General features: G+C 35.4%; 1 protein-coding gene across 4 annotated transcripts in view; it reads left to right on the forward strand.

Moving 5' to 3' along the window:
* ABCB7 (ATP binding cassette subfamily B member 7) overlaps positions 1–27,567 on the forward strand; it is a 161,851-nt gene that overhangs the window by 108,070 nt on the left and 26,214 nt on the right. For all 4 annotated transcript variants that reach the window (XM_028101441.2, XM_088028728.1, XM_028101442.2 and 1 more), the window contains exons 5-14: positions 12,228–12,360; positions 13,260–13,528; positions 14,169–14,257; positions 14,349–14,436; positions 15,434–15,608; positions 16,546–16,703; positions 17,244–17,407; positions 17,566–17,695; positions 21,242–21,413; positions 24,105–24,208. In XM_028101441.2, the coding sequence (XP_027957242.1) occupies positions 12,228–12,360; positions 13,260–13,528; positions 14,169–14,257; positions 14,349–14,436; positions 15,434–15,608; positions 16,546–16,703; positions 17,244–17,407; positions 17,566–17,695; positions 21,242–21,413; positions 24,105–24,208 (1,482 nt within the window). The remainder of the gene's footprint in view (positions 1–12,227; positions 12,361–13,259; positions 13,529–14,168; positions 14,258–14,348; positions 14,437–15,433; positions 15,609–16,545; positions 16,704–17,243; positions 17,408–17,565; positions 17,696–21,241; positions 21,414–24,104; positions 24,209–27,567) is intronic.

Below are 27,567 nucleotides of genomic sequence, written 5' to 3' on the forward strand. Positions count from 1 at the left end.
GAGAGTTTCTGTTGCCCCATATCCTTGTCAGTATTTGGTGTGTCAGTGTTCTGGATTTTAGTCTTTCTAATAGGTGTGTAATGCTATCTCATTTTTGTTCTAATTTGATATTGCCTAATGACATGATATTGCGCATGTTTTCATATGCTTATTGGTCATCTGTATATCTTTCTTGGTGAGGTATCTGTTAAGTCTTTTGCCCATTTTAAAATTGGGTTGTTCATTTTCTTATTGTTGAGTTTTAAGAGTTCTTTGTATATTCTGAATACCAGTCCTTTATCAGATAGTTTTTTTTGCAAATATTTTCATTCAGTCTGTGGCTTGTATTTCCCTTCTTTTAACAGTGTCTTTCACAGAAGTTTTAAATTTTAATGTAGTCCAACTTATCAGTGTTTCATGGATTGTGCCTTTAGTTTTATATCTAATGTCATTGCCAAATCAGAGGCCACCTAGATTTTATTTTATGTTATCTTCTAGAAGTTTTATAGCTTTGTGCTTTACATTTAGGACTGTGATCCATTTGAAGTTAATTTTTGTGAAAGGCCAGTGTCTAGATTTTTTTTTTTTTTTTTTTTGCGCGCTCACTTGTTCTAGCACCATTTTTTGAAAAGACTATTTTCCCCCGACTGGGTTGCTTCTACTCCTTTGTCAAACATCAGTTGAATATATTTGTGTATATTTTTCTATTTCTGGACTCTGTTCTGTTCTATTCATGTGTTTTTTCTTTTGCCAGTGCTACACTGTCTTGATTATGGTAGCTTTATGGTAAGTCTTGCAATCAAGTAGTGTCAGCCTTCTGACATTGTTTTTTTCTTCCAGTATTGTGTTGGATATTCTGGGTCTTTTGTTTTTCTCTATAAAGCTTAGAATCGGTTTGTCCATATCTACCAAATTACTTGCTGGGAATTTGATTTGGACTGCATTGAATATATAGAGCAAGTTTAGGAACAGCTGACATCTTGACAATATTGAGTCATTCCATCCATGAACGTGGAATCTATTCATTTAGTTCCTTTTTGATTTCTTTCATCAGAGTATTGTAGTTTTCCTCATACAGATCCTGAACATGCTTTGTTAGATTTATACCTAATTATATAATTTTGGGTACTAATTTAACTGATATTATTTTTTTTATTTCAAATCATGTATTGTTCACTGGAGATATATAGGGAAGCAATTGACTTTTGTATATTAACCTTGTATCCTGCAACCTTGCTAGAGTTACTTACTAGTTTCAGGAGGGTTTTTTGTTTTTGTTGTTGTTGTTGTCAGTTCTTTTGGATTTTTACATAGATAATCATATCATCTGCAAAAATGGTTTTATTTCTTCCTATTATGTGTGGCTTCTCTTTCCTTTTCTTATTGCATTAGCTACGACTTCCAGTACCATGTTGAACAAGAGCGATAAGAGAGGGCATCTTCACTTTGTTCCCAAATTTAGGGATAAAGCATCTAGTTAGTTTCTCATCATTAAGTACGTTGTTAGCTATAGGGTTTTTTTTAGGTGTCCTTAATCAAGTTGAAGAAGTTTCTTTCTATTCTATTCCTAGTTTGCTGAGAATTTTTATCATGAATAGGTGTTGGATTTTGTCTAGTGCCTTTTTTGCCTCTATTGATATCATGATATTTTTTTCTTTAGCCTGTTGATGTGATAGATTACGTTAATTGATTTTCCAATGTTGAACCAGCTATGCATACCTGGAATGAATTCCACTTGGCCATGTTGTATAATTATTTTTATACATTATTGGATTTGGTTTGCTAATATTTGTGAGAATTTTTTATCTGTGATCATGAGAGATAGTGGTCCAGAGTTTTCCTTTCTTGTAATGTCTGCCTGGTTTTGATATTAGGGTAATGGTAGCCTCCTAGAATGAGTTCAGAAATTTTCCCTCTATCTCTGTTTTCTGGAAGGGATGGTATTTACAAATTGTCTGAGTATGTTGTATACTTTTATTTTCTCCTTGTTTTGCCTTGAAAATCATGTCTCAGTTTAGTGCTCTTGTCCTTTATGTTTTTTCTCCTGATCCTTTTGAAACTGGAGCGGTCTTTTACCTATTCACATATATTGGGCCCTTCTTGGCAGCACTAGTTTCAGAGTCCTTAATTATCAGAGGCTGCTGTGAAAGAGATTAATTATTGAGGAATTTAGGTATTAAAAAGGTCTGGAAGAATTGGGTTCCTCAAATATAGACAATACTTTCATGACCAAAAAGGGAAAAGTCACTGTAAAATCTAGAATTTGAGACCCTCAACAAACTGATCATATGGACCAGTAAATTTGGCATCCTATAGATACAGCATACTTTCGGCTGTCCTTTATGGTGATTGTACTTTTTCCTTAATTCCATTATTTAATTAATGTCCCAAACTGTGCATTTCCAAGTTAAAATTAAACAAATTCAATTTCCTGATTATATACCAGTCTCTGAAAATTCAAGAATTTAGAAGATTATTTATATATGTGATTTAAACTTTTGATCTAGGAAAGAAAAATAATTGTGATAATAAGTCCTTTTATTTCTCTTGTACTTAATAGTAAATTAATGGGCGCATTGCAGTTATAGATGAAACAACTTCTGTCACATTATAATCCAGTAAAAAATAGTTTCTCAATTTTTAGAAAACAACAGGGGGATTAAATGCCATACTGCATCAATTTTGATTGAAATATATTAACATCTAGCCTTATTTTTATTTTATTTTTTAAAGATTTTATTTATTTATTTGACAGAGAGAGAGACAGCGAGAGAGAGAACACAAGCAGGGGGAGTGGGAGAGGGAGAAGCAGGCTTCCCGCGGAGCAGGGAGCCCCATGTGGGGCTCGATCCCAGGACCCTGGGATCATGACCTGAGTTGAAGGTAGACGCTTAACAACTGAGCCACTCAGGCGCCCCTAGCCTTATTTTTAGACCTCTCCAGCCGCTGGGGAGCCAGTTCTGGTGTGGCCTGAGACATTGGCTTTATTTTTTAAATTTTACTTTTTATATGCATGTGGTAAAGTGTACTCTTTTATGACTTTTAATACATGGATATATTCACGTAATTACTGCCACAGTCAGGATACAGAAAAGTGCTACCACCCCAAAAATCTCTTGTGTAACCCCTTTGTGGATATATCCTCTTCAGATTCCTAACTGCTGGATACTACTGATTTGTCCTCTATCATTATAGTTCTGTCATTTTGAGAATACCATATAAATAGAATCATATAGTATATAACCTTTTGAGCTGGCTCCTCTCACACAACATAATGCCTTTGTCCTTCATCCAAGTCATTGAGTATATCAGTAGTTTTCTTTTTATTGCTGAGGTATATTCCATAGTATGGATGTACTATATCCACTGATGGACATTTGGTTTCTTTCCACCTTTTGGCAGTTATAACTAGAGTGACTATAAACACTTAAGTACGGGTTTTTGTGTGAACCTGAGTTTTCACTTCTCTAGGATAAATACCTAGGAGTGGAATTTCTGGGTCATGGTTAGTGTATTTTTAACTCTGTAAGAAACTACCAGACTGTTTTCCAGAATGGTTATTTTTGTCTTCCTACCAGCAGTGTATGAGAGTTCCAGTTGCTTCACTTCTTGGCCAACACATGATATTGTCAGGCATTTAGTGGTATCTTGTGGTTTCAATATACATTTTCCTAATGGCTGATGATGTTGAATATCCTTGCATGTGCTTAGTTGCCAACCATCTATCTGCTTTGGTGAAGTGTCTGTTCAAGTGTTTTGTCCATTTTTAGCTAGGCTGTTGTTTTTACTGTTCAGTGAGTTATTTATACATTCTGGATATGAGACCTTTCTCAGATATATAATTTGCAAATATTTTCTCCCATCTGTAGCCTTTAAAAAAATTCCCTTAAGAGTGTTTTATATAGAACAAGAGTTTTTAATTTTGATAGGTTCCAGTTTATCATTTTTTTTCCTTTATGGATTATGTTTTAGTTGTTATATCTAAGAACTTTTTGCCTAACTCAAGTTCATTACAATTTTCTCCTGAGTTTTCTTCTAAAAGTTATATTTTTACCTTTTACATTTATATTTATGCTCCATTTTGAGTAAATTATTGTATCCAGTTTAGTTGAAAGTTCATTGTTTTGTCTAGTTGTTCCTAACATAAAGGCTATACTCTCCCAAATGAATTTCCATTGTATCCTATTGCTTCTGTAAAAACTTTTCATACTTGATAGCTTAAAACAACACATATGTATTATTTTGTAAAGGTCAGAAGTCCAAAATTAGGTTTCCTGGGTGAGAATAAAAGCATTTGTCAGGGCTGTGTTCCCTCCAGAGCCTCTTGGGGGAGAATCCATTTCCATGCCTTTTCCATTGACATTCCTGGACTTGTGGCCCCTCCCTCCATCTTAAAGCCAGCAGCATCTTCAGTCTCTCGGACTCTGACTCTTGGCCTCTTTAGTCATATCTTTTCTCTTGACTTTGGATCCCGCCCCCCTGTCTCCCTCTTATTTTAAGGACCCTTTTGATTATGCTTGGCCCACCCAGGTAATTCATGATACTCTCCCCAGCTCATATTCTTTAGTTTAATCACATGCGAAGTTTGTTTTGCTATGTAAGGTATCATCTTCACAGGTTCTGGAGATTAGTACATTAGTACATGGAGATTTTATGATGCCATTATTCTCTCTACCATAGTGTGTGTGTGTGTGTGTGTGTGTGTGTGTGTGTCTATCTTTTTCTGGACTTTTTTTTTAAGATTTTATTTATTTGACAGAGAGAGAGAACACAAGTAGGCAGAGTGGTAGGCAGAGAGAGAGGGAGAAGCGGGCTCGCCACTGAGCAGGGAGCCCGACACAGGGCTCGATCCCAGGACCCTGGGGTCATGACCTGAGCCGAAGGCAGACACTTAACCGACTGAGCCACCCAGGCGCCCCTCTTTTTCTGGACTTTGTTCTTGTCTGTTGATCTATATATATGTGTCTCTCCATTCATCAACACCACATTGACTTTATTGTCATAGCTTTATAGTAAGGTGTAAAGATAGTGAGATTTTTTCCAGTGTTTTTCTTTTTAAAACTGTTTTGGCTATTCTAGTGTTTTTGTCTGTCCATATAATTTTAGAATAATCTTGTGTATAGCTACAAAGAAGCCATGTAGGATTTTTAAATGGATTTTTATTAAATCTCTAGACCAACTGGGAGAATTGACATCCCTACTATATTGAGTGTTCCAGTCAGTGAACATAAAATATCTCTCCATTTACTTAGATCTTATTTGATTCATTTCATATGTCTTGTAGCTTTCAGCATACAGATGCTAAACATGTTTGATTAGACCATTGGTTTCCAGCCAGGTGTGATTTTGCCCTTCAGGGGACATTTGGCACTATCTGGAGATATTTTTGATGGTCACAGTTGGCGATGAGGGTGCCACTAGCATATAGTAGGTAGACATCAGGGACGCTGCTAAACACCCTAAAGTGCACAGAACATCTCTTCCCATAAGAAAGAATTATCTAAACCAGAATGTCTATAGTGCTGAAGGTTGGGAAATCCTGGGTTAGGTTTATACTTAAGGATTTCTTTGCGGTGGGTGGGTATTGTAATTTTTTTTAAGATTTTGTTTATCAGAGAGAGAGCACGAGCAAGGGGCAGGGGCAGAGAGAGAGGGAAAAGCAGACTCCCCACTGAGCAGGGAGCCTGATGTGGAACTCCATTCCAGGGCCCTGGGATCATGACCTGAGCTGAGGGCAGACACTTAACTGGCTAAGCCACCCAGGCACCTGGGTATTGTAATTTTTAAAAATGTTGGTTTCCAGTCATTCATTGCTAGTATATTGATACATTAATAATTATTTGCTTATGTTGGTCATTATAATTTGTTGATAATTATTAATAAATTTGGAGTTTGGCCTATCATTTTATTATTTGTTTTATGCCAGTTTCCTCTTTCTCGTTACTCTGTTTCACCTTTACTGCCATCTTTTGTGTTATTTAAGCATGTTTTAATATCCCATTTTATCTGTTGTGCCATTTAAGTCTGTCTATTCATATAATTTTTTTGTAGTTACTCTAGGAATTACAGTATGGATACTGAACTTTTCATAGCTTACTTAGAATCAGTATTTTACCATTTCAAGTGAAATGTAAAAACCTTACTACCCTTTAAGTCCTTTTACCTTCCCCTTTTATGTTTACAGGTTATCTTATGCATTACATCTGTATACATTGAAACCCCTATTAGTCAATGATTTAACTGTCACTTTTGTCCATCAAACATATTTTAAAGAACTTAAGAGAATAGGCTACTATATTTGCACAGGTATTTACTATTTCTGTTGCTTTTCCTTCATTTCTCATGTTCCAGTTTCTGTCTGCTTCCATTTCCCATGTGTATGAAGAGTTTCCTTTAGCAGTTTTTTTAGGGGAGGTCTGCTAGTGACTAATTTTTTGTTTTCCTTAACCTGAAATGTCTTGATAATTCCTTTCATTCCTGAAGGCTAATTTTGCTGATTACAGGATTCTAAGTTGACAGTTCTTTTCTTTTAACACTTGAAAAATGTGCCACTTCCTGCTGGCCTCCCTGGAAATCTGGTTTCTTCAAATTGTTTTTCCCCTTATACATAATGTATTGTTTCTATCTGGCTGCTTTTAAGATTTTTAAATTTGTCTTTAGCTTTTGGAATTTTAATTATAATGTGTCTTGGCGTGAATTTCTTTGGGTTTTCCCTAATCAGGGGGTTGCTCAGCTTCTTGAATCTGTAAGTTTATGTCTTTTGCCAAATTTGGGGAATTTTTAGTCATTATTTCTTTGAATACTTTTTCCAGCCTCAGACTTTCTCTTCTCATCTTCTGAGACTCTAAAGAGGAGTGATAGATCTTTTTTTATAGTCCCATAGATCCCAGAGTCTTCTACCCTCTCTCCCTTTTTTAGTGTTTTTTTCTCTGTTGTTCATACTCAATAAATTTTATTCTGTATTCAAGTTGATTGATTCCTTTGTCCTCTCCATTCTGCATGGAGCCCATACATTCAGTTGTTTTTTAAAATTCAGTCATTATATTTTTTGGTTCCAGATTTTTCATTTGGTTCTTTATGTTCTCTATTTATTTGCTGAGACATTCTACTTTTTGTTTTTTGAAGCATGTTCATAAGTGCTCCTCGAAGTACTTCCATGATGGCTATTCTGAAATCCTCATCAGGTAGTTCTAACATTTGTGTCAGTTGATTGTATTCTTTTATTTCAAGTTGATATCTTAGTAGTCCTTGGTATAATGAGTGATTTTTTTATTGAAATCTTGGATATTTTGGTCATTATGGTATGAGACTCTGGCTTTTTAAAAAATCTTTTGTTTAGCAGGCCTCCTATGATACTGCTCCAGTGGGGATGGGCTGCTGCCTCATTACTTCAGGTGGGGTTAAAAGTCCAGGTTCTCACCTTGGCCTCCACTGACTTCTAGAGAAAGGGACTCCTCATGGCTGCTACATGGGGTAGTAGTTTAGACTCCTCAGCAGGATGAAAGACAAGCTACACACGAGGAGAAAATATTTGCAAATTATATGCCCATCAAAGGCCTGTATATCTAGAAAATATATAGAGAATTCTTAAACTCAGTATCAAAAAACAAAAACAAAAAACCAGTCCAGTTAAAAATTTGCAAAAGACATGAACAGATATTTAACCCAAGAGGATATATGGGTGGAAAATCAGAATATGAAAAGATGTTCAACGTCATTGCTGTTAGGGAAACACAAATTAAAACCACAAGATATCACTATACACTTATTAAAATAGTTTCAAAATAAAGAGGTGCCTGGGTGGCTCAGTTGGTTGAGCGGCTTACTCTCGATCTCAGCTCAGGTCCTCGTCTCAGGGTCATGAGTTCAGGCCCCACATTGGGCCCCAATGTGTAGCCTACTTAAAAAAAAAGCTTTAAAATAAAAAACAGTGATGATATCAAATGTTGGTGAGGATGAAGAGGAATTGGATCACTCATACTTTACTGGTGGTGGGAATATAAAATAGTACAGCCACTCAGAAAGAGTATGGCAGTTTCCTTAAAAGTTCAGTATAGAATTACCATATGATTTACCAATTACTCTTGGGCATTTATCTCAGAGAACTGAAAACTTATGACCACCTGTATGAAAATTTCCACAGCATCTTTTTATTTGTAGTCCAAAACTACAAACAATGAAAATGTCCTTTAGAGATGAATGGTTGAATAAACTTGGTACATCCATGGAATAGTACTTAGCTATAAAAAATGAGCTATTGAGGGGCACCTGGGTGGCGCAGTTGGTTAAGCATCAGACTCCTGGTTTCAGCTCAGGTCGTGATATCAGGGTCATGAGATTGAGCCCCATGTTGGGCTCCACATTCAGCACAGAGTCTGCTTAAAACTCTCTCTCTCCCTCTCCCTCTGTCCCTTCCCGCCATGCACATGCATGCTTTTTCTCTATCTCGAATAAATAAATCTTTAAAAATAAGCTATTGATACATGCATCATCCTTGATGAACCTCAGGGGCATCATGCTGAGTGAAGAAAAAGGTCATTCTCAAAAGATTACAAACTGCATGATTCCATATATATAATATTCTCAAAATGACTAAACTATAGAGATCAAGTACAGATTAGTGGTTGCCAGGGGACAGGGATTTAGGTGTGGGGCAAGGTGGGATGGGAGTGAATATAAAGAGGTAGCACAAGAGGTTTCTTTTGTTGTGATGGAATAGTTCTGTATCTTGATTGTGGTGATGGTTACATGGATCTGAAGATGGGATAAATAGCATAGAACCATATAGGCAGCACATACAAACCACACACATACATGAATACACATTTAAATATGGTAAAAACTGAATGAGTTCTGTAGTTTAGTTAATAGTAATGTGCCAGTGTATGTTTTTGGTCTTGATATTCAACTACAGTTATATAAGATGTCATCATTAGGAGACACAGTGAAGGGTTATGAGTCTCTTTGTACTACTTTTGCAACTTCCTGTGAGTCTACAGTTACTTCAAAAGAAAAAAGTTTTTAAAAATTAACATTTCTCTTGAGGTGGTTTAAGTGTAGTTCTCGTGAAAGCAGAACATTAGGGAAGACCAATATTTGCCACCCCCTATGCTCAAAATACCACAAGGCCAGTGCAGCCAACACACATGTACTAATAAAAACGTCTACACATAATATACTCCTTTCTATTTCTTTGGTGTTTTTAAATTTCTTTCCTTTCTGAAATTACTTTTTTTGGGAAAGCTGGAAGTAATCAACAATTATTATTAGAGGTAGTACATGTTCTTAGCAGTGTGCTAACTCCCTTTTTTCTGTCAATAAAAATACAGGACATATGATACTCACATTCTTTACACATTTACAAGGATGCTCCCAAATTTGACCAAACCCAAACATATTTTCAAGAAAGTAAAATAACACAACTTTCTTGGTGATACATTAGTTTTAGTCACTACTCTGGCTGTGATATAATAGACTGTAAGTTATGAGAATTGCGTGCTAGCTGTAACTGTCACTTTTTTTCCCACTCAAGAAATTGTATTAGAATGCAAGTGAGGGGATGTGGTCTTATTATACAGAAACCCTGGAATCTGCTCAAATTTTTTTAAATTACTTGTGCCATACTTCATGCTGGTTTCAGCAGCACATTTGAGAGCATCTGCTTTAGGGTACAAATGAAGTAGAATAATATGGTCCCTTGCTTTATGAGCTGCTAATATGGCTGTGATATACTAGGAAAAATTCTGAATTTCAAGTCAGTCTTGGATTTTAATCCTAGTTCTGCTGCTTACCAGACAGGTCGTTAAACCTCATGGAATCTGTTTCCTCAATTACAGGGTTGTTCATTGAATAGAATTATTATTTCATTCAGCTTTCACCTTTGTGAGATTACCTAGCACTATAGGTGTCTCTGGTAACTGTTCTGAAAATGTTTGTTTTGCCACAAAAGGTTTGTGAACTGAGGTTGAGAAATATCCATGAACATTGTACCTAGAAAACAAATGATAAATATATAGTAAGAAAGACAAATACTGAGGTATGAACTGTGAAAAAGAGGAGTTGGAAAATGGAAAGTGCCAAATGGGCTGCAGGTTTCAGAGACGGCATCATGATGGGGATGGTATTCAGAGTGAGTTTTAAAAAATGCAGAGGGAGAAAGGTAAATCAGGCAGGCAGACCATTTCAAGCAGAAGCAAGAGCTTGAGGTTACATGATTCTGTAGAAGTCAAAATTGAGAAATTTATCATACTTCAAACCTGCTATTCTATTAGATTATATTTTAGAAGTTAGAAAAAATTTTAAGCAATTTATCCCATAGAGTTGCATTCTTTTTTTTTAGTTAACATATAATGTTTGTTTCAGGGGTACAAGTCTGTGATTCATCAGTCTTACACAATTCACAGCGCTCACCATAGCACATACCCTCCCCAATGTCCATCACCCAGCCACCCCATCCCTCCCACCCTCCTCTACTCCAGCAACCCTCAGTTTGTTTCCTGAGATTAAGAGTCTCTTATGGTTTATCTCCCTCTCTGGTTTCATGTTTCATTTTTCCTTCCCTTCCCCTATGATCCTCTGTCTTGTTTCTCAAATTCCTCATATCAATGAGATCAGTTATAGTGTTACATTTTTTAAAGTGTTCCAACATCTGCTTTGTATTTTAATGATATTGTTGAACCTACTTGGTTGCTAGGACACTTGTATACTTTACTTTGAAATCTTGATTGGTAAGATCTCTGTAGCTCCTGTCAGCTATCAGCTAAACTTAGGCTTGTTGACAATATTTTTTATGTTTAACAAAGGTGAATGATATAATAATAGGACATTAACAAGAGCTAACAAGACATTAACAAAAACAAGTGTTTTTGTTAAGCCTTATAGAATTGCTTTCAGGGCGCCTGGGTGGCTGAGTCTGTTGAGCGGCTGTCTTCGGCTCAGGTCATGATCACAGGGTCCTGGGATCCAGCCTCACTTTGGGCTCCCTGCTGAGCAAGGAGTCTGCTTCTTCCTCTCCCTCTGCCCACCCGCACTGCTCGTGCTTTCTCTCAAATAAATAGATAAAGTCTTTAAAAAAAAGAATTGCTTTCACATGTTATTAATGTACATGAATTTAATTTCTTTAAAGCTTTGGCAGTCTAATCAGTTTTCTGTTCTTAAATGATAGTTGGTGTTTTTGTTAATATAACCTTGCAGAAAATGTGAAATGTGATTGAATATTTGCCTTGAATATATGAAAGCAGTATACCCATAATTTTCTTATTTTTTGGTGTATTCTCATGGAGAAATAGGTTGGTTTTTGAAAGCTTAGTTTGGTATTTAGTAGGTTTTGTTTAGTATTGGAGCAAAGGAGTCTTCTTAAATTTTTATTATTGAGTTATAGTTGACATACATACAATGTCAATATTCAGGTGTACAGCAAAGTGATCCAAAAATTCTGTACATTACTCAGTGCTCACCACAAAAATGTAGTCACCATACAACAGTATTACAGTGTTACCAACTATATTTCTTATGCTCTACTTTTTGTCTCCATGACTTATTTATTTTATAACTGGAAGTTTGTACCTCTTAATTCCCTTCACCTATTTCTCTCATTCCCCCACCTCTTCTCTGGCCAAAAGAATCTTTTTGTGGGGCAAGTAGATCTACCAGTGTTGTGGTTTTTTTCCTCAGTAGTGAATCAGCCACAGATGCTTGTAATTTATCTGCTTTGAGATACATTTTTGCTAAATAATTTTAGTTTTGCTCTTATTTTGGTGAACAAATAATTCTACATATTTGATTGAATACCCACTAAATAACAAAGCATAGTAGTACTCAACAAGTGTGGAACAAAAAAAGGAATATGATACAGATCATCAACGATCTAGTAAGAAAGAAAAATATATACATTATAAATAACGATAAGACAGTTTGCCTTAAGTGCCATAAGCTCTGTAGCGATTTCAGATAATGGCGAGAGCATTTTGAGTGGATAATCAGGGATTATTTCATGGAGGCTTGAGCATTTGACTAATGCATGTAGCTTTTAAATGAATATTAACACGGCAGTCAGTGTGAGTTAGGAATTCTGAAATGACAGCTCTCCAATGCCAAAGATTTTATCTTTATAAACTGGGAAAATCATTTCATTACTAGTAAATGATTAATATCTAAATATTCTCATAAATACTAACTTAAGGTAAATATTTGTACTTTTAGAAAATATATTTGTATATGATGGTTAATTGCTGCTTTTATATTTTTAGGCCATGAATATTGTGGTCCCCTTCATGTTTAAATATGCTGTAGACAGCCTCAACCAGATGTCGGGAAACATGCTGAACCTGAGTGATGCACCAAATACAGTTGCAACCATGGCAACAGCAGTTCTGATTGGCTGTATGTGTGATTCTTTGATCTGTCTACAGGTGTTGACTTTCTTCAAGAGGGTTTCATCATATTTGAGCAGATGACCTTTTCACCACAAACACAACTTAACATTTTGGATGTTTATCATTTTATGTGAGATTTTTGATACATAGTTTTTAAAAATTCTTTTTATGATATACTTTCTAAAAATTCTATAACAGCCTCATTTTTCAAGTTCTAGAAAAAAAATAACATGAAATAAGACATTCTTGACAACCACTCTAATAGTCTCTTTATCAGATAAGCTTTTCAGTAATTCTAGTTATTTTCTTTCTGTTGTTGTTAATTGTTTAATGGGAAATAACTAAATAATGATATGTGCATTAATGTTTTATTAAATTATAGTCAATAGCCATGACACAAATTTACCATTTGTAAAGAACAGAACATGTTGCTTTGTTCCCTCATGCATTAGAAAGGACACTTTATGAGAATCAGGAGACTTGAATGGGGACATGCTTTAGTCCAGGCACTTGATTTTTCAGGACCTTGATTTTATCATTTGTTGTTTGGGGGAATTGAAGTAGATTAAAATTTGTCCACAATGAGGCCATATGGACTGCTATTTATTAAGAGTATTTAGTTGGAAAAAATCTTTCAACATCTGGAATTTATAGAGGAAAATAACAATGAGAGGGATCCATAGTAGTGGAAAGATTGGTACTCGCTAGGCTAGATGCTTTCTTTCTAGGTTTCTTTTAATGTAAGTAGTCTGTGATGTATTCATTTATTCTATAAACACTAATGCAAGTATTCTGTGATGTATTCATTTATTGTATAAACACTTTCTTACTATATACTTACCATTTTACACTCCTATGATTCTAATGTTTTTACAACCCATTTTTTTCTTTTGAATGTATTGTTAGATGGTGTATCAAGGGCTGGAGCTGCCTTTTTTAATGAAGTTCGAAATGCAGTATTTGGCAAGGTAGCCCAAAACTCCATCCGAAGAATAGCCAGAAATGTCTTTCTTCATCTTCACAACCTGGATCTGGCTTTCCACCTGAGTAGACAGACAGGAGCTTTATCAAAGGCTATTGACAGAGGGACAAGGGGTATCAGTTTTGTCCTGAGTGCTTTAGTATTTAATCTTCTTCCCATCATGTTTGAGGTGACTCTTGTCAGTGGTATTTTGGTAAGTAAAACCTTTTTCATAACAAGCTTTTATCTTACATTCTCATTAGTGGTTATTTAGTAGTAAAGCTGTTGTGCTATTGAACGCTCATGGTTTGAAAGCAAAATTCCGTGGTATCAGAAGGGTTATACAGTTAATTTAATTATTTTGCCACAAGCTTCAAGGGACTGTCCAAAATCTTTATCATGTTGTTATTGTAAAGAGCTGGTCAGTTCTACACATAGATCACGTCATTAACTAGTGCTTGTAATTTTTTTGTTGGCAGAGATATTTGTATATGACTTTGGACTGGTATGCTCAGATTATCTAGATTTTTATTCACCATTTATAACATTCTAAACAATTTCATATTTTGTAATTAAAAGTATATATATACACTCTATTCCTCTTATGCTTAATGCTTATTGCATTATTTTTTATCAGCATTTGACAGTAGTATCAATGTGGCAAGTGTTTAGCTTTCTTCCCTTGCTACCAAAAGTAGCTTTTCTAAGGTATTTGATTCCTCACACAATTATTTATTTATACAACTTCCTATCAACATATTTTTATTAAAATCTTTTGATATTTGCTGTTGTATATTAGAAACTATTTGGCAAGAACAATGACTGTTTATCATTTCTTCTTTTGGCTTCTCCAGTATTATAGGTGTGGTGCCCAGTTTGCACTGGTAACCCTTGGGACACTTGGTGCATACACAGCATTCACAGTTGCTGTTACACGGTGGAGGTAAATATTTCCCAGGAGCCAGGCAAGGTTCAGAAATTAGTAATGCTTTTATAGCAAAAATTTCATGCCTATGCACATCTTTGTCTTACAGAACTAGATTTAGAATAGAAATGAACAAAGCGGATAATGATGCAGGTAATGCTGCCATAGACTCACTGCTGAATTATGAAACTGTGAAGGTAATATGTTTAATTATACTTTCCCCTGCCTTTCACACTGCACACAGATTTGTTCTGCCATGTAATTGAATAGGTGCTGTTAAGTTAGAGTTTCAGATTAGGATAGAATATCTAGGTATGAGGGAGTAATTGTACTTTATTATTTTTCTTTGTTTGGCAATTGCCCTCTCTTTCCGCCTCCATTTTTGTGTGGCAGCATCAGAATTTTACCTTCTGAATTAATTTATAAGTGAGACGAGTATAAGTAGCACCTTGATTCAGAATGAACACTAAGCTAATCACACTGACATGTAAGTTCTTGACTCTCTATCAGAGTACCTAGCATAGTGCTTTTCATTAATTATTTATGTGTTCATTTTTCCATTTAACAAATATTACTGAATGCCTCTTGTGTCCAAAGCACTATACTAGGTCTTGTGATGGGGGAGGGTGGTAAAAAAAAAATGATTAACATTTAATCCTTGCCCTCCCAGAATTAACTCCATCAACTGGGAGAATTAAAGTAAGTATGCAGGTGACTATATAAGAAGGCTTAATGGCCACGGGGGCAACGAGAACATTCAGTTCAGTCTTGGAGGATCAGGGGAAGGCTTTGTGAAGGAAATGCCATTAACAGCTTTTTTTAAAAAAAAATTATTGTTTTTAAGTAATCTCTACACCCACTGTGGGGCTTGAACTCAAAACCTCAAGATCAAGAGTTGTCTGCTCCACCAGCTAAGCCAGCCAGGCATTGCCATTAACAGCTTTTCTAGATCTGGGTTTAAATTAACCAGGCATTCATCAAAATGGGATAAATTTCATGGACTTTTCAAATATAGTTCATTGTAGAAAACTGCAGGAGTAATAGTCCAATGTATTGAAAGTCAGTTTTTAAAATGGAGTATGCTGTATAAAACTGTATCCATACATAAGGTCTGAAGAAAAGGATACTAATCACTTAAGAGAATAAATTCTAATTGTACTTGCATGTAATTACTATTTTTGTTATGTTTTGTAGTATTTTAATAATGAAAACTATGAAGCACAAAGATATGATAGATTTCTGAAGACATATGAGACTGCTTCACTGAAAAGTACCTCTACTCTGGCTATGCTGAACTTTGGTCAAAGTGCTATTTTCAGTGTTGGTTTAACAGCCATTATGGTGCTCGCCAGTCAGGGAATTGTGGCAGGTAATGGATCTGCAGTTTTTACATTTATAGATGTTTTACTTAACCTTTATAAATAAAGATTAATGAAAGGAATGTATATATTAGTCTTATTATAAAGCATATTCAATAAGGTGCTTAACATCCTTGGAGTACTTTCCTTTTTGTATCAGAATGTGTTTTCTTAATTGTATGATAATGTTTTTTTAACTTCCTTTAGTTTGACACTACAAGTTTAGTTAGCACTACCTCCCTCATTAATTAGGACTACTCTTGATACATTTTGTGGGGCTACATACTGATTCTTTCAGGAGTAATTTCTTTTTTTAGCATCTAATATTTCTAATTTCTCTTGTGGACCTGGAAAGCAATGTAATTAATTTAGTGTTTAGTCCAAAGGATCAAAATGCAAACACGTTCTTTTTTACAATTACTAGTTACATTTTAATCTAGAAAGATTGATTTGTAAAAATATTTCAAAAGTAAATAATGTCTCTGCCTCCTTTCTGTAACCTGCCCACTCAGGATTTATTCATTCACTGTGACCTAAATACATGGTTTATCATTCCCAATCATGATTACTCATTTGCTCCAATTTTTTAATATATACTTTTTAAAAATTTTTCTATTTCACATTACAAAGAAACTTGCAGCTGTCTTAGGAAGAAAAGAGAGACTCTAGCCATCCATTTCTATCTTCCCTTAAACCATTCTTTTTTTTTTAATATTATGTATAGTGATGGGTGAGCAATTCCCATTCTACTTATATCAAGATTCCTGTATTCCTAAATCATGGATTAAAATGCTTTGAGATTTGAGTAGACCTTAAGAGTTGCTAGCTATATGCATTTTGAAGCATATTCCAGAATAATAGACTATAAACTGTCTATCTTAATCTGGAAAAGTTTATAACATCTAACTGCCCCCCCCTTTTTTTTCCTTCTGCCAACTACATATTAAGGTACCCTTACCGTTGGAGATCTAGTAATGGTGAATGGACTGCTTTTTCAACTTTCATTACCCCTTAACTTTCTGGGAACTGTATATAGAGAAACTAGACAAGCACTCATAGATATGAACACCTTGTTTACTCTACTGAAGGTAGACACTCGAATTAAAGTAAGTAATCTATTCAGTACCTTTTTAAAAGCATGTGGGCATCTTCCCATTAATATTATTCTAAGGGAATATTTACATCACCACGTTAGCAAATTGGTTTCTTTTTTGTAGGAATTGGAGCTATCATATGTGTTAAGAGGTTGTTAGAGCTTTTTACTTCCATGTTTAGAAACCTTACAGTGTTAGCAAATATTATACCTAGAAGCTACATTTTGTTAACTTGAATTATTTGTACTTGCACTTGATTTACTTCTGCTAAAAATGATATAAAATGTGTGATTGTCTTTCCTCACATCCTCAACTTCCTTATGCCCCTGCCCACCAACCCCCTACCTGCCCCCCAAAATTGCTCAAAAACAGTTTTTGACCTTAGGAGTGAAAAAAAACAAATCTTTAAAAGCATGCTTGGAAGTGGTTTAACTATACTTACAAACCTCTTCTTTCCCCATTTCCCCTTTTTTTCTCTGTGAATTAGAAAATTGTCTGTATGGCTGTACTCTACATGGTATATAAAATGGCTTTTTTTCTCTTCCCTACTAGGACAAAGCAATGGCATCTCCCATTCAGATCACACCACAGACAGCTTCGGTGGCCTTTGACAATGTGCATTTTGAATACATTGAGGGGCAGAAAGTCCTTAGTGGAATATCTTTTGAAGTCCCTGCAGGAAAGAAAGTGGCCATTGTAGGAGGTAGTGGGTCAGGGTGGGTAATTCAGTTATTTATAAAATTCTGCATCATTGATTGATGATTCCCAATGCAATATTTTTTCTTTATCATAATAAAATGATTACAGTGGTTTAAAACAGGGGTTCCCTAATGCCAATAAGAGCTAAATAACCTTTCCTTGTCTCCAATTTCAGAAAAAGCACAATAGTAAGGCTGTTGTTTCGCTTCTATGAGCCTCAAAAGGGTAACATTTATCTTGCTGGTCAAAATATACAAGATGTGAGCCTGGAAAGCCTTCGGAGGGCAGTGGGAGTGGTACCTCAGGTATTTAAAAAAAAGAAAAAAACCTATTTTGGGGAAAATTTATTAGATTGGTAGATCTTTTGTTAGAATAATTTGAATTCAAAGAGTCAGTATAGGGGCACCTGGGTGGCTCAGTCGGTTAAGTGTCTGACTCTTGATTTCAGCTCAAGTCATGATCTCAGGGATCATGAGATCGAGCCCCACGTTGGACTCTGCGCTGGGCATGTAGAGCTTGCTTGGGATTATCTCTCTCTCTCTCCCTCTGCCCCTCCCTGTTCTGCTTGTGTGCAGGCTCGTTCTCGCTCCCAAAAAAGGAAAAAAAAAAAACGGTCATTATATGCTAACTAAGTAGGAAGCATTAGGCCCTACAGTTTAAATTATGTTACCAAAAAGACTAAAAAAATGTGAATGGAAAATCTGCATGACGGAAAGATTTTTGTTTAAGTCTTAGAAAGATAGCATAATATAAAGGAAAGAGCCCAGACTAAAGACAAACAGATCTGGATTCTAACCCCATCTCTAACCCTTATAAGTTCTATGGTCTTGGTCCTCAGTTTCCTTATCTTTAAAATAAGGATAATAACCATTTGTCTTACAGGATAGAATTATTATGAATTAGAGATAGTATCTTATAAAGCACAAGCACAATGTCCATCACATAGTTGTTCAGTAAATGAAAACTATTACTGTGATTTTGAGCAGTTTTTGACATAGTGAAGCAGTTTGGCTATCTGCTTCCATGTTAGTATGCCTTGTTTACCACTGTCCTCTTTGTGCCTGACCTGTAGTAAGTATTTAATAAGTATTTGTCGAATGACTTTAGGGGGAAAAATATATTCAGAGCAAAACCTGAGAAGACAACAAAGATGCCTTATAGGATGTGAATTTTTCTTATGCTAAAAGCCCATAGAGAGATCTGGGCACAAGTTGCAGCCTAGAATTTGAATTAAGTTCTTGAGACAACTGTAAGAAAGGTATCAGACGGATATGTAACTTATAAAAGATCCCCAAATGAACTGACATTCTATGCTGTTCTCCCTCTTCACTGAGAATCTCAAATGTTAGTGTGCATGAATTGCCTAGGGAGATTAATGAAATTCCAACTCTTTCACACACCTTAGTTCTTGTTTAGGAGGGCTGTGGGGCCCAAGAACCTGCATTTTTTAATACGCCTCCTAGATGATTCTGATAAAGGTGATCCATAGAGTCTGTGTTGAGAAACACTGACCTCTGTATAAAGTGAGTTGAATTCTGGGTTGTGTCTGCTTAGGGCTCAGTGTCCTCATCTATTCAACTAGATTGCTGCCATTCTCTTAGGCTATATAACAGTTACCCTTGACCTTTTGGAAAATAAAAATTTTATTCACTGAGGAAAAATATACATGGTTAATAAGTGAAAGAAAAGATGCTGATCCTCACTGGAGGGCTTACCAATGCAAACTAAATCAACAAGGGAATACCATTTTTCACCTGTCAGCAAGGATTTTAGAATTCATAATATCCAGTTTGGGCAAGGCTGTGTAAAATGGCTAGTGTTGTTTGGCTGGTGGAAGTATACAGTTTTCCTGACAAGCAACTTAGCAGTATGTATCAAGAGCCAGAAAAATACTGATACCCTTTATTCCAATAATTCTGCCTCTAGGAAGTTTTAGTAAGGAAATTAACAGAGATGTGAACAGATTTTTATATGCAAATATGTTCATTACACCATTATTTATAATATCAGAAATTGAAATTCACAGTGTGAATATCCAACAATAAGTAGATGATTAAATTTATCACCATAGCATCAAATGTCACATAGCAATTCATAAATATGCTGCTTATAAAGAATATTGAGTGTCATAGAAAAATACTCAGATACAAAGTTTCTTAAAAAGAGGATACCAAGCAAAATATAACATCCCAATTTTATAATACAAATGAATACATGTAACTAGAGAAGAAAGGAGAAAATAAACCAAAATGTTGATAGCAGTTATTGATACATGGTAGGATTATGGATTATTTAATAAATTTTTATTTTACCATTTTTTTTTGTATTTTCAAAGTTTCCAGGTAGCATTTGTTAGCTCTTTTTTGAATATAAAATATTTAAAAATAAGTATTTTCTTTTTATAGAACTTTAAGTTTATTGGGTTTAAGTACCATTTCAATATAAGAACATTTTATATTAGTAGTTGGTATAAAAATGATTAAAATATTATTTGAAGTAATATCTGAAACTGGGGCTGATTGTGATGTTAAATTAGATCTTAATTAATTATCTTGGTTAATGTGAACTAATGGAGCCATTTTATTTCATCTTACTAACTGTTGCCCTCCAACCATTCAGAGACTAAAAGGAAAGTAGGAGATGGATGTTCACTTTAAGTAAATTAGCTTTAGTGTGCTATGTCAGAATAAAATGAAATATCAAATGAATGCTTGCAGTGACCTTTCTCTAAAAAATACCTATAGTGTATAAATCCTTTGTTTTCTGTGTCCAAGTAAAAAACTCGTTTTCTGTGTCCCAATTTAAAAGCTTCTGAGAAACATAACATATTCAACCTCATTAGTAATTAGGGAAGTGCTAATTTAAACAGAAAGCACATTTTACCCCAAAAAGTAGCAACAACTGAAACTTATTAATATGCAGAGTTGTTGAAGATATGGGGATTTGACACCCTCTTACACTATGGGTTGGAGTATGTATACTGTTGGAGCATTTTGGAAGACAGTTGGGCAGTACTGTCAAAGGATAAGTATATGCTTACCTTTTTTTAAGATTTTATTTAAATGACAGAGAGAGAGGTGAGAGAAAGCATGAGGAGGGGAGGAGGAAGGGGCAGAGGGAGAGGGAGAAGCAGACTCCTCGCTGGGCAGGGAGCCAGATGTATGCTTATCTTTTAACTCATCAGTCTATTCTTAGGAGTCCTTCTTACAGAAATATGCAAGTGTACAAAGTCCTATATACAATGATAATTTATTCCAACATTGTTTATAGTAGCAAAAATTTGGAAACTACATTAATGTCTATCAGTAGAGAAATAAATAGTACCAGACAACTGTTAAAAAAGTGAGGTAGGGGGCGCCTGGGTGGCTCAGATGGTTAAGGGTCTGTCTTAGGATCTCCAGGTCCTGGGATTGAGCCCCATGTCGGGCTCCCAGCTCAACAGGGAGTCTACTTCTCCCTCTCCCTCTGCCTCTCCCCCTGCTTGTGCTCTCTATCAAAAAAATAAAATCTTTAAAAAAGTGAGGTAGAATTCTGTTACTGACGTGAGCAGTTTCCAGCATATGTTAAGTGAAAAAAGTGATTTATAAAAATAATATCTATGTATAGTATGATCCCACTGTGTTGAAGAAAAAAGTATATGGCATATAGATGCATCAAGAAAAGTCTGGACCGATACTCAACAATTGTTCATGGTGATTAGAGCTCGGAAGGGAAATGGGATTGCAGGGATGAAGGGGGTGATAAAGGAGTTACCATGTTTTACTCTTTATGCCTTTATGTCTTTACTAAGTTGTTTGAACTTTTTATAATGAACATACATATATATGTACATATATATAAATCTTCTCCAGGATGCTGTCCTCTTCCATAATACCATTTACTACAACCTCTTATATGGAAACATCCATGCTTCACCTGAGGAGGTGTATGCAGTGGCAAAATTAGCTGGACTCCATGATGCAATTCTCCGAATGCCACATGGATATGACACACAAGTAGGGGAACGAGGACTCAAACTTTCAGGTAATCAGAGATTTTAGATCTGCTCCCACCTGTGTACTCCCTTCAAACTTTAATTTGTCAGAGCCATTTTCTAGAAAATGTAATGACAGAGTACACACCTAGTGCTCATCTAGTCACTTTCAAAAAGGTCCCAGTCTCAGCCATCACTGTAAATAATTCAACATGTTGGCAATAACTGTTCTCAAGTCATGAAGGTCTCTCTCTTTTTTTTTTTTTGCACCTGCAGCTGCAAACTGGAAATGCTTACAATTAAATTGCTAACACATGCTCAGGTCAGCATTAACTAACCATAATCTTAATACTAAAGGAAGGCCAACATCATTATTCACCTCAGAAAGTAGTAAGAGTAGGGAAAAGTAATTTGATAATAAATAGTGTATCTCATCATAATTTCCTAGATCATTATGGGATGTTTTCAGTACTTTAGACTTCCTTATACTTGATGTACTTAACTGCTGTACTTTCATTACAGCCAGTTTCATTTTCATGACCTTGTTGGTTCAGTGGTCAAGTAAATTTTGGGGCTTGTACATTTCTATTTAAGTGTTTAATTATGAGATTGCTAGTTTTAATAATTATCCTACAATGACTGAATTTTTTGGAGGATACATAAAAATGGTTTTTCACCCAAAATTTTTTGAATTCCAAAACTATGATATCTATGCCTGAAAGTATTAATGTAACTCATATAAACACACTATATCCTTTACATTTATTCTTTATTCTAGTTTAATTTAGGGAGGAAATATATAAATTAGGGATCAAGGTGAGGCAAAAAGAATACTCTGCATGAATTTTAATGAATCCCCATTCCTTTTCATTACAAACTGGCTTCATTTATTCACAACATTGATTAGGTACATTATGTACAGGCTAACATGCTAAATGATTTGAGAGTTAAAAAGATGAAGCATAAATGGACTTGCCATCAAGGAATTTGCAGTCCATTAGAAAGTTTTGATTTAGGTTTAGAAAATGTTAATAGGCAAAGATTGTTTTCAAGTTAGGTTGGTTTGTAGTTGTTTTTTGCTTAACACCTGGTAGTATAAGATTCTTGCATCATTCCAGTTCCCCTTTGTACTTCACCATTGCTCTTAACAGGAGTAGTGCCCCGCTAACTAGACCACCCCCAGATGATTTGTCCAGTTGGCTAATCTAAAGATCTCCAAGTTTTCACATAATATACAGTAGGCCTCTCAACATAAGACTGCCTCAGATAGCTATGCCACATGCCATTTTCCAATCATTTTTTTTTCCCTCTCTGCATGCCTTTGGGAGTAGAAATAGCTAAAGAAATTTTATTCTTGCCTAATATCCATTGCCCTACAGCTAGACCTTTTCAAATGAGCATTGTATTATTTAGTATCTATGCTAATATTTATGGTAGGGAACAAACAAATGTTTCTTCTCCAAGTTCCAAAATTTTATTGAATAGAATTGAAACTGGGTTGGTTTCCACTTGAAATTTGAGAGGCATGTCTAAACTAGTCCTTCCTCTGAGTATCTACTACATCTTTTAGGAGGTTTCTGACACTGAATTGCTAGGTAGATAAAGAGATAGTTCTGGCATGATGCCTGCTTTGGTAGGAGAATTTTGATCTTATTAAATAGGGAAGAATGTGAATAGTATAAATGTAAACTTACTAATATTAGATATATAGAGCCGTCTTTACAAGTTGAAAATAATAATTGCAGAAAAAATAAAACTGAAACAATATTTGGTGTACCAGATAATAAACAAGTGGAGCTTTTTTCCTGAAGGGGTTACTGAAACTGAAAAATACATTCAGACATTGATAAATTAATGGATAATGGAAAAAGAAGAGAAGCCAAAGGGGACATATTCAGCAAACCATCATCCTCTATACCTCAAGCTATAGTTCTATTTAAGATTGATGACCTTAGACCTTTAAGCGTACCAGTGAGGAAAGGAAGATTGCTTTATTTTCACTAGAGTATATTTAGGAACAAATATGGGCCTGCATATTATGATAGGAAGAGCATTGAACTGGGAGTCAGGTCTAGTCCAGATTCCACTGGAAGTTGCTCTGTGATCTTGGGCAAATCACTAAACCTTTCTGGGCCTCTGTTTCCTTTCTGTTTTAAAATTCTGCTATTCTAGAGACCCAAAGCAAATAACTAAGGTGAAATTAGAGGTATCCAGTATACACCTTTAACTTTGAAGAGTGCTGTGAAAATAATATTTGTCAAAAGAATCCTTGAGGAGAATACTGGCTGAATGATACATTTTTGTTAAGAAATAAATGTAGATATTCATAGTTTCATGTCTTCAAATTGCCAGGTTTCAGTTATTGAATTTGGTTTTAGCTTTGTTGATTCTCTAATACTGAAATTTTTCTATCTTTGGTTGCTGTCCATTGGGAAGTAATATAAAGTAACACATGTAATGAGCATATTCTCGGTGAGAGGAATAATTGTGGAATCGAAGCTGTTACTGCTCCTCGTTTTCTTCAGCTGCCACAAAGTCAGAATCCAGAGTTATACTTATGTTCCAGGGTATATAGTTTGTCAAAGGATATCATACATGAACTTACACTCTTCTGAGTAAACTGAACAGTGGTCAGAGTAGAAGTACACGTTGAACGCATTGCTTCATGGTTATGATCAGTGGAAATACTAGAAACATAAAATATGTCTTTATATTTCCTTAAACTAAATTTTCCTTACCAGGAGGAGAAAAGCAAAGAGTAGCAATTGCAAGAGCCATTTTGAAGGATCCCCCAGTCATTCTCTATGATGAAGCCACCTCATCATTAGATTCAATTACTGAAGAGGTAAATGACGATGAAAATGCAGAACTCAATTCTCAATGCTTAACTTTTCTCCTTGGAAGTTTCAGTAAAATGGCTACATTCTTTTGTATTTTTAATGAACTTTAGGAGATACTGTAGGGCAATATACCTGGCCCTTTGTCCCCGTATATAGCAAGTGTTGATAACAAGAATGCCAGGTTGCATTGAACTATCACATTGCTAAGTCCATTTGCAAAAGTCTCCTTTTGGAACCTTGTGACTATTTTATCCTTACATCTTGCAAAGCTTGTAAGAATTGCCTAATCTGCTGATAAAGGAAGAATGTTTTAGTTTTTCTGCTATTGCTACTTAACACTCATGAAAATAGGTCATGTAAGTGATTGCGACACAGTACACACCAGAAAACCTTTCACTTATCATGGAGCAACTCACTAAAGTACAAGTCAGGCACACACAGCCTGTGGTGCTGGTATAAATTTATATTCATTTCACAAAAAATACTGTGCAGCACCAAGAAGTTGTAACACTTGATGTTGTGGTACAACTCAGCAACTATATTAGACTTCATAACAACATCTTTGCATTAAATATAAAAGTCTTAATAATGATAATTTCATGAATGGATTCCCTTAATCTAGAACTGAAGATAGGCAGATATTATCTGTCAGTTACCTCCATTCATCTACATTTTACTCAAATATATAGGAAAAACCCAGTGTTGAAGGATAGGCTTAATTTCAGCTTTGCAGCATGTATGGCATTATATTTGCATATGTCGTTAAGTTTCAGGTCATATTATTCAATCTGCCATATGTTTAAAACAGTTTAATATTTAAGTGACTTGTTTAGCATAAGGATTTGTTATATTTAAAGGGAACCCTGGGGCACCTGGGTGACAGTCGGTTAAGCGTCTGACTCTTGATTTAGGCTCAGGTCATGATCTCAGTGTTGTGAGATGGAGTCCAGGATAGGGCTCTGCAATGGGCGTGGAGCCTGCTTAAGATTCTTTCTCTCCCTCTCCTCCTTCTGTCCCTTCCCCCTCTCTCTCCCTCTCCTATTCATAGGCAGAATAGGAATCTGCTTACGAGAACTTCATACTTACAAATGTATTATCCATGTTTACCACAAATTAAAAGTCCTAACAGTCATTATTTGAGTCATGTAGCTTTATTATATCACAGAGCATAACCCATTAAGAGCTAGTAGACAACCCCCCAAGGGAATGAGTTACCAGAATATTTGGTAAATTTTAATGGGCCTTTTTAAAAGGTCCATAGCACTTAGTAGGACGTCAGAGCTTAAGTTCTTAAGAAAAGGAAGATGAGTCCCCACAAACATCACAGTTTTTCTTAGAATTGGCCCTGCATTTGATTTTCCGTCTGCTTTAGTAAAATATAAGGTCTTCCCTTACTGGGTAGCCATTTACTCTTGATAATTTTATTCCTTTAATAAATGCAATGTTTAGAAATATCTGTAGGGAGCCATTGGGTATATGCCCAACTGCACATTGCTATTTCCATCTTGCTAGCTATACTTAGACCCAGCTTTCTAAGTATAGCTGAATATATATACAACTCTCTTACACTTTAAAGGCAGTAAACAAAAATGTGTTTTCCAAACAGATTCTTAAATACAGAGAACAAATTGGTGGTTGTCAAAGGTGAGGTTGGTGGGAGGATGGGTGAAATAAAGGGGATTAAGAAGAGTACACTGATCATAATGAGCACTGAGTAATGTATAAAATTATTGAATCATTATATTGTACACCTGAAATTAATATAACACTGTTAATTATACTGTAATAAAAAGTGTTTTCCAGAATTAATTAAGAAGTCAGAATACTTTTTCCCCCCATTTCCTTCCTTTTGCTCTTTATTCAGTTGGCTATTCAGGGCCGGTGTCTCAGAGTCATTCCCTCTGTTTATAACTGGGGAGGTTGGCCTATTTCTTCCAGATCTTGGATATTTTGGAGGAAAAAGAGCATTCTGAAAACTTACTCTTCAGAATTATTTTGACAAAGATATTCCCACACCATTTCAGTGTGCCCTGCGTAGAATGCTTGTGTTCAGGAAAGGCCAGAGGTGTTGGGAGGAAGCTGTCCTTGCTTCTGGGGCAAAGGGAAATGGAGCTAGACATTTCATTCTCAGCTTTATCACACTGTCTTCTAAAATGACAGCTTTGCTCTCTGTGTAATCATTTCCATCCTCTTGCTGTTTTTCTTTTTTTTTTAGTTCATTATGATATAAGGGTTTTTGTTCTTTTTTAATTTTATTTTAGTTCCAGTATAGTTAACATAGAGTGTTATATTAGTTTCAGTTGTACAATATAGTGATTCAACAATTTCATACATTATTCAGTGCTTATCACAACAATTGTACTCCTTAATTCCCATTACCTATTTCATCCGCCCTCCTACCCATCTCCCCTCTGGTAACCATTCGTTTCTTCTCTATACTTAAGAGTCTGTTTCTTGATTTGTCTCTGTCTCATTTTTTCTTTTTTCCTTTTCTTGTTTGTTTTGTCTCTTCAATTATTCTTATGAGTGAAATTGTATGGTATTTTTTTTTCTGACTAACATATTTCACTTAGCATTATACTCTCTACCTCCATGCATGTCATTGCAAATGGCAGGATTTCATTCTTTTTTTATTTTTATGGCTGAATTATTTTTCATTGTATGTTTAAATAAAAACTTTCTAATAAATTTTTAAAATGGGCAGAAAACATAAACAGACATTTCTCCAAAGAATACATCCAAATGGCAAACAGACGCATGAAAAGATGCTCAACATCACTCAGCATCAGGGAAATGCAAATCAGAACTACGAGATCTCACCTCATACCTGTCAGAATGGCTAAAATCAAAAACACAAGAAACAACAGGTGTTGGCAAGGATGTACAGAAAAAGGAACATTGGTGCCCTGTTGATGGGAATGCAAACTGGTGTAGTCACTCTGGGGAACAGTATGGAGGCTCTTCAGAAAGTTAAAGATAGAACTGTATGATCCAGTGATTGTGCTACTGGGTATTTACCGAAAGAATACAGAAACACCAATTCAAAGTAATACGTGCACTCCTGTGTGCATAGCAACATTATTTACAATAGCCAAGATATGGAAGTAGCCCAACTGTACATCAATTGATGATGGATAAAGAAGTCAGAACACTTTTGAAAAGGAAGTTTGTTCAAGTTACCATACACAGTTGTCTTTGTTGCCCTTTCAGTCCTCTGAGTTTGAACTAATGAAAAGCAAATGTTCTTGTACCCTTTGAATCTCCTTTCTATTGATTTGAAATTTTCTACATCCTATCACTTGAGTCCCATCTCATTTTATTTTTGTTCTCATTGGCCAGATAAACATCATACCTGGCTATGTTC

The sequence above is a fragment of the Eumetopias jubatus genome, unplaced genomic scaffold (assembly GCF_037043125.1).
Source record: "Eumetopias jubatus isolate StellerSeaLion01/CBP00866 unplaced genomic scaffold, mEumJub1_p1.0 scaffold_11, whole genome shotgun sequence".
Taxonomy (NCBI): Eukaryota; Metazoa; Chordata; class Mammalia; order Carnivora; family Otariidae; genus Eumetopias; species Eumetopias jubatus.